The sequence below is a fragment of the Rhopalosiphum maidis genome, chromosome 1 (assembly GCF_003676215.2).
Source record: "Rhopalosiphum maidis isolate BTI-1 chromosome 1, ASM367621v3, whole genome shotgun sequence".
Taxonomy (NCBI): domain Eukaryota; kingdom Metazoa; phylum Arthropoda; class Insecta; order Hemiptera; family Aphididae; genus Rhopalosiphum; species Rhopalosiphum maidis.
Window position 1 is genome coordinate 80,813,647 of NC_040877.1, and position 17,645 is coordinate 80,831,291.

General features: G+C 25.3%; 2 protein-coding genes across 3 annotated transcripts; both read right to left on the reverse strand.

Annotated features, from left to right (window-relative positions):
* Positions 1-4,990: 4,990 nt before the first annotated feature.
* Positions 4,991-8,592, reverse strand: LOC113557466 (transmembrane protein 231-like). Of its 2 annotated transcripts, none has more exons than XM_026963006.1 (5): positions 8,543-8,592; positions 5,840-5,997; positions 5,635-5,763; positions 5,335-5,551; positions 4,991-5,258 (listed from the first exon to the last, which is right to left on the reverse strand). In XM_026963006.1, the coding sequence occupies exons 2-5, from the start codon at positions 5,957-5,959 to the stop codon at positions 5,005-5,007; spliced, it is 720 nt and encodes a 239-aa protein (XP_026818807.1). In that variant the 5' UTR covers positions 5,960-5,997; positions 8,543-8,592; the 3' UTR covers positions 4,991-5,004. The 2 variants fall into 2 exon arrangements, with proteins under 2 accessions (XP_026818807.1, XP_026818806.1); XM_026963005.1 differs by lacking the exon at positions 8,543-8,592 and adding an exon at positions 6,063-6,313.
* LOC113557465 (dynein regulatory complex subunit 7-like) lies at positions 8,483-14,538 on the reverse strand. The gene is given in 14 exon segments (XM_026963004.1): positions 8,483-8,716; positions 8,775-8,972; positions 9,042-9,467; positions 10,063-10,150; positions 10,386-10,515; positions 10,578-10,841; positions 10,903-11,071; positions 11,139-11,369; positions 11,456-11,487; positions 11,490-11,610; positions 11,674-11,859; positions 12,877-13,002; positions 13,607-13,754; positions 14,138-14,538. Coding segments are annotated over 14 exon segments (2,754 nt in total).
* Positions 14,539-17,645: the final 3,107 nt, after the last annotated feature.

Below are 17,645 nucleotides of genomic sequence, written 5' to 3' on the forward strand. Positions count from 1 at the left end.
TAGATAACCGTTATAGCTGCAGCTGTGTTCATTAGCACAATAAGTTATATGTTACAGGACCAAAGCACGCGGGTCGAGTAAACTTCATTGCATGCATATATATTACAATAATAGTAATGGTTTGTAAATAATAACGAGGAACTAACGCATTGAGCTGTTTAAACTGATTTTTTAAACTTAGCTACATATGTACCTGCGCAACACAGAAAAAAAAATGTATTACATATTATATAACAAAACATTAATTAACATGTACCTACAATCATTGTTGGTTGTAATAATTTAAATAATACAACGAAAGGACAAATTTACATTAATGAAGAAACGGGAAATCGAATTCGGCATATCATTATAAATCCTATATCTACCTTTATATTTTTTTTACAACACAATGAATTACTAAATATTTATAGTTATTTATAAAATCGCGTTAAGTACAGATAATGTGAGTAATAACTCGTCATATCATATTGTAAAACAATCATTGTCTATATGAGTATAAATATAGTAGATATATATATTATAATATAACCTAGATTTTTATATTACCTCAATAAGTCAACAAGTTGTCTGTTGTCACATTCAATCTGTCTAGGTTAAGTGGAAAATAAATTACTATATTTTCAGCTTGCGTGCAAGTATTTTGTCTACAAAGAGTTCGTGATGGGACCACTATGACCCCGTGCAACATGAATTTGGGTCACATCAGAGGAAATATGAATACTTAACCGTGGGATGTGAACAATGCGTTATGTAGGTATGTAGTAGATAACGAAAAATAATTATTTTAGATCGTTCAAAATCATCATAATATAATTATGTTTACTCTAGTGCACTATAAATGCACTATATATTTTAGAATAGCCAAGTACATACATTTACATAATTATATTATTGTATTATAATTTCTTAGAAAAACTATAAGTAAATACCTTGATTATGCTTTGAAACTAGACCAATATAAAAAAAATATCATCCGTTTCGAACAAGCATAAAATTATCTTGAGTAACTGCTTATGGGTAGATAAACAATAAATTAAATAGTTACAAACAATAACTATCGTGCGTGTTTTATACATCCATAATTGTAGGTATAACAATATCATGGCCAATGGTCATTGGTCATAGATACATGAAATATACATTCATACATACATTTTATTATGAAGTCTGAAAAACAAAATTTGTATTTTATATTTATTAAAATGTTTGGACAGAAATAAATAGGTAACTGATTAGAATTCCAATATGGTTGAACGGTCCCAATGACTGGCCACAGATTGTCACGAACGCATGTATACGCGTTGATACGGTGATAGCTGATATTATAAAAAGTAGTAGGTATGAGATAGGCGTATATATATATTTGACCTATCACCCGTTTCAACTAACGTTATAGGCACTAACATTTTTTTTCCTCTCACGAATATTAGAATTCAATCGTGCGTCTACAAAAAAAAAAACTATATACGTAAATTACAATTTTGATGATAAATAACAATAACCAGATATATATATAAAAAAAAACGAAATCAAAGAAAACGATTTAAACTGTCACTGTTATGACTTCAATTGTTTTTTTTTTTTTACATACATTTCATACATTTTCATATTTTATCAAAAATATGACATTTATAATATGAAAAAAAAAGATTTTCAATCTAACGTAATTTATAATATACGCATATTAAATTTTTTAAACACAGTAAACTTGCCCCGGCACGTACAAATGAAATATTTTAAAAACAAAGTGTATAAAAAATATATATATATACCTTTTTAAGATTATAGAACAATTATTATCAACTAAATCTGACCATAATAACGTAAAAATAATAACAAATAATTTTTAAAATATTAAAACACTGTGTTCTTAAAAAAATCTTGTTATACTGAAATTTTAATACTGTTATTCAGAGTAAAAAAATATTTTTTTACAAATTCAATCATAATCCATACTACAGGACAACAAACTAATTCTATATGGAATATTAAACTATATATACTTTTTATATCATACGTATAATGTAATCATAATTGTTCTGTCCAAAAAGGAGACAATATCTAAAAAAAAATATAGGAATATTACCGATATGTCTGCATCTATCTATTGTATACAATTATTAAAAGCTTAAATTAATTTTACTTCTATAAATATCTTTGTATAAAATTAATGCTTAATAAAAAAATAAGAACTGAAAAATACTTTTTTAGAAAACATATAAAACATATTACATAATACATACTCATATGTGAAATTACTATATAAATATTAAATATATTATAAAACTAATATTCATAATAATTTATAATTGAATAATCGATAGTGGAGAGATTTTAGTGGTCGTAATGCCTGAATGCCTCTTAAGCGACTTAAAATCTATAGTAACACAATAATATGCTTAATATATAATATAGGTAATATGTTTAAGTTTAAGTAATTTAACTAATAATTCAGTCATTATTTAAAAATAATAAATTAATGTTTGTTTTTAAATGCTGTTTAAATTACCATGTATCCAACAAATATTTTACTACTTAACACTTAACAAATCTATAAATTCTGATGTATCTGTATCTATTTGCAAAAATATTACTACAACTATTATGGTTTAGTTATGATTCAGAACCTAAAAAAAAAAATAAGTTTGAAGTACCTACTGCAGTATTACATATAACAATGACTGCATATAAAACCAACGTGACACATAAATTGTTAGATGTGACAATGTATCTGTTGGGATGAAGATTTGTTTTTTCCATACTATATAATTTTTCAAATGTTTGTAAGTTGGAAATTAATTTGGATGTAAAAAACAATATTTACCATTGCATTAAGACTTTTTTTTAATCACTGTACATTAAATGTAATCGTTTGAAAAAATGCCTACATCTAGTTCCATAAAAGACATCTACTGGAAATTACACATGTTTACTATGCTTTGTACAATACAATGACCTTTTCTTTGTTCATTTTTTTATTTTTCTATTACGAATCGGTAATCCTACTGGCAGTTATAGGATAACAAACAAACTATTAGATAATATTCATTATATTCCTGGAACCTATTCCTAGCATATAATAATTAATTTACTTTGGTTTCCCTGTGAACTTGATAACCAAATTTTTTTTCACTTCCTTAATTTTTTCCACTCTAAATTTTTGAAATGTATCTGTATAGTGTATACACATACAATGGTGCCGAATTCTCGTATCAGGTACATGCGGTCGCGGTCCAACGGATTCGAACGTGCGTGCAGGATTCTTACAAATGTTGCCGCAGACGAAATTATTTTTCGATGGTTCTTCTAAAACGTTATTAGGTATAATATATGTGTGTGTGTTTGTATGTACACTTTTAACAACACCCAGCTATCTCGCTGAAGGTGTTTGATCATTCTGAGATCATGTAAGTTGCAGACAACGTACACCACAAGTTGATTGCATTAATGATTGCCACGGCCTTGCGGTAAATACGATACGCTGTTATTTGCATCCAATAAAATTATTCTCTATCAGAACAAGAAAAGAGTGCAATCTCACAAATACGTAGAGCCTATCAATGGCTAATGATAAAATAATAAATAAAACATGGTGGTAAGTCAAAATAATTTAATTTAAAATGTGTTATTTCTTTCGTGCTAAAATAATATGTTGTTTATATAATATATAATTATTATGCATCATGATAATTTATGATTTATTTTAAATAAAATTTAGTTAAATGATAAAATAAAATAATTTTAAAAACGTCTGTATTTTTAGATATTGAACTTCCCATAATATTTCGATGCATATCGAAATTAACATAAGATAAATATGATCATTGCAGAAATTAATGCAAATGAAAAATTGTTACATCGTATTAATTAATAAAGACTTCTTTTTATATTACCCATTTTTCAGCTAACGGTAATATTATTTCTTATCTAACTATTATTGCACAAAATATATAATGTCTATTAGATTTAACAACCATGAATGAATATATGATCTAATATAATCTTGCATTTTCACAGCCATATTGTATTTTTTCAAGACAGCTACACACCTTGTATAACATGCATGGTTAATGCATACAGAAATATATTTTAGGTTTTATTAATTCGATTTTGATAAAAGCAAAAAAAAAATATTGACTTCTATTGGTGTATATTAATTTATATGGATTTTTAATTTTCTATACTACACACAGATATAGTACATATTTAGCTGAACACTTTCCTTATACAAATATTAAATATTATACATATAGGTATGTAGCTTATCAAAAAATCACTTACTGTCCTTAAATACACCTGAGCTTATTGCCTAATTCTACAAAAAACAATTAATAGCATTGCGAAGAATAACATTTATTCTCATTGACATGTAAAAGTTGACACGGCCCGATCCATAAATAATGAGCATGATGTCTACGTCATAATCAAAATTCCCGATATAGGAGACGTAACTAAAATTATTTTTATAATTTTAACATTTTTTCCTATATTACTTTGTTTAATTTACACACATTATCTCGAATAACCTAATAATAAATGTTATGTATATGAATCACAATATACAATTTACTGTTCATTTTATATTACTACTTATTACTTATATTAGCTAAACTCATCATACCATGTACCGTTTACACTCTATATTTATATATCAATTTTAATTTATTTTTTTCAGTTTTTCACTATTATATTTGGTCATTATAAAAAAAATATGAAACAAAAAAGCTTTTAACTATTTCATTTAAGTTATTGATTCTATGGGACAAATTTTTATTTTTAGGGTAACATGAATAAAAAAAGTTTGGGAACCGCTAACTAAAGCTTGTAAACAGTATACATTAATACGTGGTTTTAACTTTAAATTATACATAAAGCAGGTTATAAATTAAAAACTAGTAGTCAATTATTATACTAAATTATAATAAGAAAAAAATATAATTTTACAATCGTTTTATAAAAATAATTAAAATAATAGGTAATATAACGGTTAAAAACATTATTCTAAGTTGAACGTTCTATTTTTGTAGTAACTATATGATTAGTAAATAAAAATCGCTTAACTTTTTTAAATATAAATACTGATAACACAAGTATTGAAAAATATTGTATCCATGCCCACTTCATTACTTGCCAAAACTTCGGTTTGTATAAAATTTCTACTGAGTCATAGTTTATTTTAGTTTTAATCAAAAATGGCTGTTTATAAGGTCGACCTCTTGTCCACTTTACTAAAACGTTATCCAATTTAGTGGAAACTAAAAATATAATGAATTAATATGTACATGTATATATTAAATCTTATGATATAATTATTAAATTAAATTAACTTACGAATTCGTTTTGAGTATTCTTCGTATATGTTAACCAGCCAGTCAGGAGATCCAAATAACAATATAGGTCTGTTCATACGAATAGGTTTCCTCGATGTGCATACTAAGGGTGTTTTTTGTATCAAATTTAAATCGCCAAATACGTCCAGTCTACCGCCTGGCAATCCAGAACTATAAGTAATAACTGCCATGGATTCCATTTCAAGTAAACACAAATCCTTTTGAGAATATAATAGGTAAGTCATTACTCGTCAGAATTATAAATTTAAAAACAATGTGTCAACATTAAATTTATAATTACTTGTATTTTGAAATCAAATATTAACAATAAAGTTATAGAATGTACATCTAATGTTTCATTCATAGTCAAATATAACTCTAAATCCAAAAATTCTTTTTTCCCATCAATGTTAATGTCTTCTTCTATAACCTAACGAAATGTTGTTTGTAATTTAAGTAGATAATGTTATGGTTGAAAGATATATAAAATATTACAATAAGCATACCTTGATGGTAGAACAAAACCCCGTAGTTTTTAATGTCCGCGGAAAATTCCCGCAAATCAACGGAGACGTGGGATCAGACGTTTCAGCGTATAACAAATACTGCAACTTAAATTGTACCATAGGCTGTTCTCTGTATTTCTCGTATTTAATCCATAGTCCTGAAAAAAGTATCACAAAATAATATCCTCTTGCAATAGTTAGACAAAAATATTATTCAATCTACCACTGCTTCGATAGCAAAATAACAATGGCAAAATAAAAGTTAATAACGTTATAACGACATATAAAATAAATGCTTTAGAACAAACAGAAGCTTTGTACTTGATTCCAAATGATCTACTATAAACTACGTGCAACGACATGATTCAATATTTGTGTTGACTCTTTGTATAATATTTAACGCCAAAATACTATTGAGGTTTGTTTTGTTGATAGTTTCCATAGTAACAGTCTCACCCTTGTCAGGATAAGATGTATATTACCCATTTACCCCATATATAGTTGATAATTAACCCTAGCGGAAATACATTTCATTTTTATTGTTTACATTTTAAAAGAATTGGTACATACTACGTGATTTAATTGTAATAAACATATACAGTGTGTACTCTGTACGGGGTTATCCTTGAAGTATAATTTTTCATATTCTCAGTCAGTTACTGTGTTATTCAATAATTTATGATACTTATAAATACAGATTGGAAATTTTAAAATCTGTAATATAAATGTGTATACCATGACAAGTTTAGAATTAGGAAATTTATAATATATATTTCGTCAAATTTAAAAAAATACATATTTCTTCATTTTTGTGCAGAAATGTCTTTAAAAAAATAGATGTATTTTTACAACTTCTGTGTTTAAGTATTCAGTTTTGCAAATATTTAAAATATATTTTTATTGGTAGGTACTATTAATACCGACAACATGTTTTCAGTTAAATAATTAATATCACCAACCGCTAATCGTTCTCCGCGTATCAGATTTTTCTCATTTTAATAAATAAATTGTTACTATAATTAATTTATACGTTTTCTTTAGAAATATTAAAACATTTTATTTTAGTATATAAAATATAAATACATTGTTTTGCCATCTTTGTTTTTGTGTATTTTCAGTTTTATATAATGTTTTTATTTATGTCAATCCCTATTTATTTACAAAATACATTAAAAATATTAAAGTTGTATTTTTCAAATGTTATCAAAATGTTCTCTGTATTATATATACTAGACTTTGGCAGGAAAAAATAAACAATTATTATAAAATATGGCGTTTGGTGTATTTCGTTTAGAGTAGTGAATATTAAATTCAATCGGCAGTCACCCGTTAGTATCAGTGTACATACCTACTTCCCTTTGTGGATAATTTCGACTAATATGACTTTCTCCGAATCCAGTAGTTTGGAAAATTAGCTTTTGTCAACAAAATTCAATTTCTTATTTATGTGTAGTTGCATTAAAGTGATGTCTAAACACCACATTTGTTTTCATTTTCTGATTATCAACTTGGTGTTGTTAACTTTAATATTAAAGTGAATTAAACTTAAGGTAATGTAATCATTATACGTTCTAACCTTAATTTATTAAATCTAATACAACAAAATTTAATCTGTTTAACGCAAAGTTACATACGGGTCAGAGAGAGAAAACAAATAGTGCTCTATCAATATATTTTAAATTTAATACAATTATATTATATATCTATTAGTATATCTTATATAATATTATTTACTTGTATACAAGTATTATTTATTATTATTATATTATTTACTATTATTTACATCACGGACCTACCGTAAATGATGTGAATAGGTTTGTGATATAAATACAAAATGATCCATTTAACGTAAAACACTCACTATTTCAATAACCAATAACGTTTTAAAAAAATATTTTTTGCCTAATTTTAAGTTGTTACAAAATAACGGTTTTTGGAAGAAAAAAAATATTTTTCAGTAAAGAAATTTTTTTAGTAATAATTATTAAGTATTGATAAAATGCCACTTTAGCGAATTATGGATATTGCACTAATCTATTAAACAGACACGCTGTAAAACCGATGAGCGTATTATGTATACAATTATTATTATGTACGAATTCCTGATCGAGTCGTTACAAACGAATCCAACATAGAGATGTTTTTGAAAAAACTAACCGAAAAAATGTTTTTGATCACCAATATTTAGTAATTTATACATTTTTATGTCAAATATTAATAATTATAAGATAAAAAATATAAAACTGTCTAAAAGGCTCTCATAATAAATCGTTCATAACTCCTACACTACGTAACACACATGGTATTGTCATTCCAGAACACATGAGGTATCCCAAGTTAATATATTGTTATTTTTAAACAAGCAGCACCTTATACACTATAGTACTATACTCTATTAACTATATAACCATACATTTTTCAAACTGTGGATTGCGACCCACTGGTGGATGTTGATATTGATCATATTTCTAAAAATATTGAAAACTCTAAACAACTGACCTAAGCTCAATGTAATAAATAGGTAATAAATATTATATATCTACCTAATTCGTAAATGTATCAGCTGTAATAAAAATATTATTTAATTGATATTTTTTCAAATGTATTCTAAAAATTACAAATTATACATAATTTGTAATTTAATTATACAAATTTTAAAGGTAACAAAGTTTTAAAATCAGGATAACTATTTAAGTATGATACCAAATTATTGTATCTCTCAATACGAGTTTCATTGTATCTTTCCATTTTCAACATCAATGTGTTAAGTTCGTTTTTCAACAACGAACACAATATTAACGTTTTATTTTTGAGTTCAACCTCTTTGAAATAGTCGGTTTCTAGTGCCTTCATCATGGATTGTAACTTGAATTGTTTCTGTAAAAAGCACACAAGTAAATTATTTAAAGTTTTTCACTCAAATACTCAATCATACTTTTATAAATAACTCTTTAGTTCGTATAAACCGTTTTTTTGTATTTTGTCTAAAATGTTGTATGATTTTTTCACGAACATTTAAAGCATTGTTATCTTGTGTAAAATGTTTTTTAATAATTACATAATATGACAAAGAGTTATTAGTTATTAGTGTTGTTTTTTTATCTCGTTTAGAAAGAGCAAGCTTTTTATCATTCTAAAAACAAATATTTTTTTTTACTTTTCACGTATCTATACAAGTTAATTTATATAAATATAAAATTACTTCGTTTTGGAGTAATTTTCTGATCCCATGATTTCTATCCCAATCCAATGAATCCATCTTTAACTTAAACTCTGATCGTTCTCGACTTCGAGTCCCTATCATTTGTATAATATCATCCTCTAGTTTTGATACATTATGTAAAGCTTCTTTTTCGGCTTCAATCAAATCTCGTAACATAATATACGCTTCGTGGGTTTTCAGATGTCCCTCATATGGATAAACAATATCTTCAATAACAGATTTAGGATCAAAATCTTCTTTTCTTATAGAAGTAGGCTTTTGAAATAATCTACTTGATTGAGTTATCTGTCCTTCGCCATATTGATATTGAACGTAAATACTATTAGATTCAAGATTAAAACTTATAGTTGCAATATCTCGATCTTTATGTTTTGATTTATCTCTTAAATATTTTTCAACAATACTCTATAATACAATGTATAAACAACACATTACACAATATCAAATTCTTATTTAGTCTAAAGATATAAACAATATCAGCACACTAAAAATTGATTAATTAGTTTTATATTTTTATTGAATATTAAAATAAATCAATTTAAACTTCTATTTTGGATTTTCATAAGTTATCAACAATAAAATTATTTAAACATTATTTGCTTAAATATTATAATACATCATTTTTAGGTATTAAGACCATTTAAAATGTAATTCAAATTGATAAATACACAAAACAATTATATAAATAGACATATGTACATTTATATTATTATTAAATTTTTTTTTCAAAAACTTAATAAATGTTTGGTAAATATACCTAAGAGTTTTTTTATGTTTTCAGTTTAAAAAATCGTGGTTTTTCGACCACTTCATTAAAAAGATTCGAAGAGCCGCCTCTAGCTGTTATATTATATTAGGCCTTTGAAGTTTGAGATACACATAAAAATAAAAATATAACATGCAATTCAATCGATTTTAAACTATATTTTTATTTTTATATTCTAAGAAATAATGTATCTATGTAATAGTATTTGTAATATAAAATATAATCAGTATTTACCATAGATTTCCTTTTGATGTTTAAATGTTGACTATTATTTTTGTCTGTTTGTTGAAATATACACTTGCGCCAATATAATAAATCTGATCTAAAAAATATTAATTAATTACATTAATTTAAAATACCAAGATGGATAAAAACATTCTATAAAAACAGAAAGTATAACATATTAAGTTATAAATTTGTAACAGTTCAACTGTATTACAGTTGTAACCTAACAAAAAAAAATATTGTTATCTAACGTATATACAAAATATTATTCTTCGTTTAAATACTTAAAGGTACAATTTACTATTTTAAAACTATAGAACATATACACTGACCTATTATTAAACGTAGTTATGAAACTGTTTTCATCGATTTTTAATTCAGCCATTGAATCAAGTCTCAAATTATAAAACGTAACAAATCGTTTGGTGTGTATATTGTTACAATCACCATAAAACATATGTGCTATAAAATCAATAAAAATATACAAAAAGTTATATTATTCATATCCTTAAAATAATATTTACTTCTTAAAAAGTCATCCCGGCCGCTTATAAAATATTCTATGGTTTCATTTTCATTAATGGTATATTTTGTCTCAACTCTGATTAACTTATCTATTCTATTTTTGTATATTTCCGTTACAAATATTTTATTAACGTACTCGGTATCAGAAAAGAATGTAGTTTTTTCAATCAATCCATCAGGCATGATGTAATCAGAATAAAACTCTTTGATCGCATTCATATAGGTCACAACTTTTTTACCACTTGGATATAACATAAGATATTCTAAAAAGTACACGTTTTAATTAAAAAAATAATTTAGGATTTTTAATAACCAAATTCGTACTGTTCCTAGGAACTTGTAAAACGTTAACCCACGAATTAGGCATCACAAGATGTTTGAATGTCATATTTTCATTGTGTTTTAAATCTAATGTCATCCCTCGTAAACTTTGATGTTTATCTGGTAAAAAATGTTCCCAATACTTTGAATTTGTCAGAGTAAAATCATACTGCTATATAAATTACAAATAAGTTTTAAGTTAATAAATATTTTAATCTTAAATAATCATTAATACACACCATACAACCTCCGTCCAATGACTGTAAATTAACCCAATAATTTTTATTATTCCAAATCGCTTCTATTCCTATGTAATTCTCGTTAGAAATTTCTTTTCGTTCGCCCGTACTAGGTTCAATAAAATATGGAAATTCATTTATATTTTCGCCCTTATTTTTCAATGGCATAATCAAGACCCAAGCATGCACTCGTCTCCCAAATAACGGATCAGAAGAATAATTAAAGTCGATCTAATATTTAGTGTTTATCAAAATATATAATTAAAATAAATAAAAAATAAGCATACATTTTTTCAAATATAATATTCATATAATACCTCTTTTACTTCATCTTTAACCATCGTTTTTTTTTTTCTTCTTCTATTAGAAACTTAACATATTCACTACACAAATCATTGTTAGGTTTTAAAGAATACGAATCTTCAAAATCTTCCGTAATATCTTCGGAATCGGACTTGTATTCATCTTTTAACTATTAATATTTATACAAAAATTAATTTTGTATTAAATATTATAAATTATAATACCTCCTTACATATTCTCCCCTGTCTAATTTGACTTTTCTTAAATCATTATTGCACACCATTTCTGTGGCATAACCGTACACAACAAAAGCATTGCATTCACAACCAATTAAAAAAGAAACTAACAATATCGCCATTTCAAAACAGTTAGCAGTTTGCATCTCTAATGTTGTTGTAGGAGACATGATTTTGTTAGGCTGAAAATGTATACGTTATATTAATCAGGAGTATAAGATATTCGTCATTTCTAGAGCGTGGACTTATATGCATTAAAAACCAACCAAATATGCGATAAAAAATCTTAAATATGCATAAATATATGCACTAAAATGTTAAAATACGCGTTAAAAATTTATTTTTTGAACATTTAATTAAATACAATATTTAAAAAAACAGAATTCTACTATAGATACTTAATATCTACTTTTCTTCATTTTTTTCGTCACTTTTATCATTTTAGTATACACATTTTATTTCCCAAATTATCGATCTAGGATCAAACCATTTATACTTAGACATATACCTATTCATTTATTTTGATATTAATCGAAATTATAAAAATATAATACTTTTTTCTTATATTATAATAAACAATAGTATATATTTCAAAAATGTCTAAAAAAATGAAAAATACATCGAAATATGTACTTAACGATGAAATATGCAATTAAAATTGTAAAATAATCCCTTAAAATAGAAAAATGTCAAAATATGCAAAAAAAAATTCACTAAAAAAAGTTTCATTTTTTAAATCGTTTTGTCATGAAACAAATTTTGTGCTCACTTAGCATATAATACGATCAACCAGAATAAATATGCAAATGCATACATGCAAATCCGCACTCAAGTTTTATGAGTTTTGGTTTTCTGTGTTAGCTTAATTTTATCATTTTATTTCAGCAGTTGTCAGTTGATGCTTTTTAGCCAACAAATAAAAATAATATAATATAATACTGTACAATATTAAAATATAATTTTAACAATAATCTTATTTAATAAAATTTGAAATAAAATTGAGAATAGTATTATAATAATGTTAGAACAAAACAAAAACTGCAAATTAAGAATTCTAATTTTATTTTTGTTTTAAAAACAATATATTATGCAGCATATATTAAAAAACATTGAATTTGAATAAATTTTTAATAAAAAAAAATTATTTAGATATTATTTAGTACTTATTTATAATATTACATAAGTATTTAATATCATACCACAGCCACAGGTTCTTCTAACTTGATATATGTTATATGTTTAGCAACAAATTCGCTGTAACTGGTCCAATCTTTCAGATTAGGGTAAACTAATCGAGATGGCTTGATTGTAGTGCAAACACATTTCTAAAAACGTAAAATATAATACATGATATATGATATAATATGCTGTAACTTTTCCTTATTTACGTTTGTACAATAATATATTGCGGTTTATAATTTTTTATTTTTTTACTGCACAATCAATAATTTATTAAAATAAATAAATTATTATAAATAATATAATAATTCATTTAAAATTTTAAAATCTATCAAATAATAAATTAATGCAATAAAAACAAATTTAAAAGAAACTCATAATTTATACGTATAATATAAAAAATATTGCCAATGAAGAAACTACGATAATTACATATATTTATATAGTGTTAATAAATAAATATATTTAATGCACAAAATATAACGAACAATTATATGGAACATAATAAGTATAGAACTATCATTGTGTATCCACTTATGTCTTATATATGAATATAAACAATCATATAATTAATGTTCACGGATAGATACGTACAAACTACAAATGTACCATGTACTTCATATTTCCGTCACTACGACATTACCTACTCACTGTGGCAATATTAGGTTTATGCGGTTATAAATATAAATTCCATCTTTAACTTTACTTAATAACGAAACATTTTCTCATTTCTTAACCTTATTAGCATACCTGTACACCGCATTCATTTAGGAGTACTAAAACCAACGGTCTTCTATTTGGATATTTTATTTTAAGCTGTTCAACAAAATTGCCGGCGTACAAATTTATCAGTTTTTCAATACTTGTAATTTTTGTGTAAGATTCTGATATATTTTTCCTATAAACATTAATACAATTATGAAACTGGTTGTTGTACACTGTTTTTGCTAAATTTTCAATAAATGCAACAGCTTACATACCTTACACGGTTGACGGCTACATTTATACAGTTATACTATTACCTATTAGTTATTAGTTTATTACCAACCAATAACCATAACTCATGATGCAAAATTATACTCAAATAACTTCAACGCTGAAATAAATAATAAAACTTTCCTACACTACTATAATAATTAATAAGAGATAAGTCATCAGTAATTTGAAAAAAAAAAACACTAAATGTAATATTTATTGTGTAAGCTATGATTAAAGATAGGTAACTTTTTTTGTACATAATATTCAAATAATAACAATTATTATAGTAGCAGTGACACTTACTCGTTTACAGTATATTGATACAATGTATCCGACCATTCTATTTCGACATCCATCAATTTAGTTTTGACTGTTTCTAAAGCATCTGTGTAAAATTTATCGACAACTTTGTGATTGTCATCTTCAAGTTTGCCATCAGTCGTCAAATCTAATTCGGACAACGTTTTGTTATATTGATTCTTGATATCATTGACAATTTCATTAAGTTCTTGTGCTGTTCTCTTATCTCCAATTAACAACGAGCAATCGTTATTAAGACTCGAATCGGAGCTAGTGTCTAACTGATCGTCATTATTACTATCAAACAATGCGTAGTTATCGTCTTCGTCTTCTTCAATCAACTCGGCCAAATTAGATGAATTATTAAAATCCCCCCATATCCAATCCAATGAATCAGAATCCATTGTACACGAACGTCGAAACCATAACAATAATTAACTCGAGAAACACAATTTGAAATATTTATGTAATACCTATTACACAACTACAATACACATACTCGTAGTAACCAAGAACATTAACTGAACTGTGTTTGTTCAATAACATTAATGTTAACGCTTCAAAAAAAATATTATGAATACTTAGTATAGCTGATGTCTACCAGTAAAACAACAATATCATTGATCACATTATTAATTTTAATATACAATACATAATTAACCGATTATCTTTAATAAAAGTAATATAAACAGGTACCACTTTACCAAACACCAGTAACTTTCTGGCGTCCAACGGACGACTTATATAAGACAGAAATACTACAAGATATTATAGTAGTCGGTAGGTATGCAAGTATTACAAAACTTCAAAATAGAAAATATCCTACTCAGGGATGAGAGAAACCTGAATCCGGCAAACCTTATGAATAAAATCAAAATTAAATATAAATAAATTGTATCCTTTAAGAATTTTATTTTTTTATTTTTTAAATCTTAAAATAGTTTACTTGCCGAAAATCGGTTCTACTTGAATGAAAATTTAATAAATACACTAATTTTCATATAATTAGCTACTTATTAATAATTAGAAATATATAGGTACGTCGAAATTCAAAAAAAAATATTCTAAGAATATAAAATTAAAAATGTATTAATACAGAAAAAAAAATTATAATGATAAAAATAATTCATAATGTATAATTTGTTGGTATGAACAAAATAGATATGGCATACATCCACTTCTGTATGGGTGTGTACAAACGGGCACGGCCCGTTTCACCCAAATGATTTTAAATTATGTCAAAAACTTTATAATAAAATAAGTATCTACCTATACAATAATCACCTTGTAATATTGACATTTTTTAGTACCTATAAATTATTTTAATCTGTTAGTTTGATTATTATTACTTTATTAGTTTCCAGAAAACCTTAGAGATAGATGGCGAAGAGCCGAAGACAACACTCACTCACTTTGCAATTTAAAAAACTATACTGAACTTGATATTCTTGAACATGCCACTGTACACTCTTGTGTATTGATAATAAATTTTTATTTGTTACAATAGTACTAAAATAATGTATTTACTTTTAAATAACTTTATGAAATCCATTTTTTATTGAAAAAAAACAATTTTTTATTGTTTTTAAAAATAAACCGATTGCAGGCAACAATGATTGTTTTGCTACCCATTGTCATCAAATCCAATTAAAGATATTTATAGTTCAGGTTCGTATACATAGAAATAGAATGTTTGTAAATCGTAACTATTTGCAAAAGCAAGGTTGAATTTCATTAATGTTTTATTTATGTGTCACGTTGAAAACATAAAAGAGATTTACACTTATGGCCGACACAAACTGCATTATTCTTTGTCGTTAAGTGAATTGTGAATATTCAGCAAATAGTGATTACGTTTTATATCTTTTATCGAATTATAGAAACTTATTCTTAAAAAACATTAAATCATTAACCTTCACCAAAATTTTAAATTTACCCAAAAAGGTATAAACTCATATTTTATAAAAAATAAATAAATAGATACATAATAGATTTGTTAATCATGCCATGGTTATATGGTACCTTATACATCCTGCACAAAAGATAGTAGATATCTACCCTGATATTTGTGTATATTTTGCTGCAGTCCTACTTAGTTATATCTTATATTTAAATTTTATTTATACTGTATACAGTAGACCCACTATATACATCATGTGTATTACGTATAAAACGATGTCCATTGTAATAATTATAATTTATAACAATACATGGATCGTAATCTAAATTGTGAATAATATAGTACCTAGTACCTACATACTACATATTAAAGTACTGTTGTTTGTTATATACTTATAAGATATACTCAACACACGGAAACTTCAGGGAGGGTGCAATGTAGCACGTTTCGTGAGTAAAACCGCATAACGAGGCATATACCTATACCAACAATCTAACCAGCACAAGTTCTTATATTATATATAATATGTGATTATCTGAATAATAAAATCGTATGCGTGTAATAATATTATAGAAACTATTTACCAAGAACGTCGCAAAAAAATAAATTGTTGGTATTTCTTGTGGAGTTGTGGTTAAACGCATTGTGGAATACAAATTTACTATTGTTTATAGCATTGTTAGTTTAACGTATTTTTTTTAACATTTATAAACGGTAAATCAAATATTATTAAGTGACTCGTTTTTTACGCATACATTTTGTAAAATATATTTGGTAAGTAGAAGGTGTATTATGTAGACGAATTTATTTTATTAAATATTTAGGATGATTGTAGCTATAAGTAATCTATACAAAAAGTATAGAATATAATAGCGCAGCGGTCCTCACTAGAATTTTAGTAAGGGCCAAATGTATTTTTTTTTTTTTTTTTAATTACTTGTGAGCCGCATATATTTTTAATGGTAATAATTAAAAATATAAAAATTTACAACTGCTTATTAAATTTACTGAAGAATACTAAAAAGACACAGGATATTTTGTTAGGAAAGGGTATTGTATAAAAAAGTTAATTAAAAACACATCAATTTAAAGAATTTTTTATTTCAGAAAGTATAATTTAATTTTAGTGCAGGCCGTACTAAATTTGTTAAAGGGCCGCGTAGTGGAGACTTATAATAGATACTATTAATTAATATATATATTAATAAAATTAGAATGATTGAGCTACATTAATATTTTATATCGACAACAATAACATGTTACCTATGTAAACGCCATGAAAAAATAGATTTCTAGAAATGGTATACGTGACGTGCGATGTGTATTTATAACGGCTATTATTATAATATAATCAGAAAAATCATTCCGATTAGACCATTTTTAAGCAATTTACATGAACATAAATAATATATAATGTTAAATTAATATTATAAAGAAAATGTTATTAATAATTAGCTGCAATTACATAAAAATCCGTGCTCTATAATAATAATAAAATTAAAATTTGAATTGTCTTGTTAAACAAATAATTTTGAAGTATTCATAATATTCTACAATAAATATTAAATACTTACAGCCTTAAAGTAAAATTGTAAATTTATGTTTGGTGGT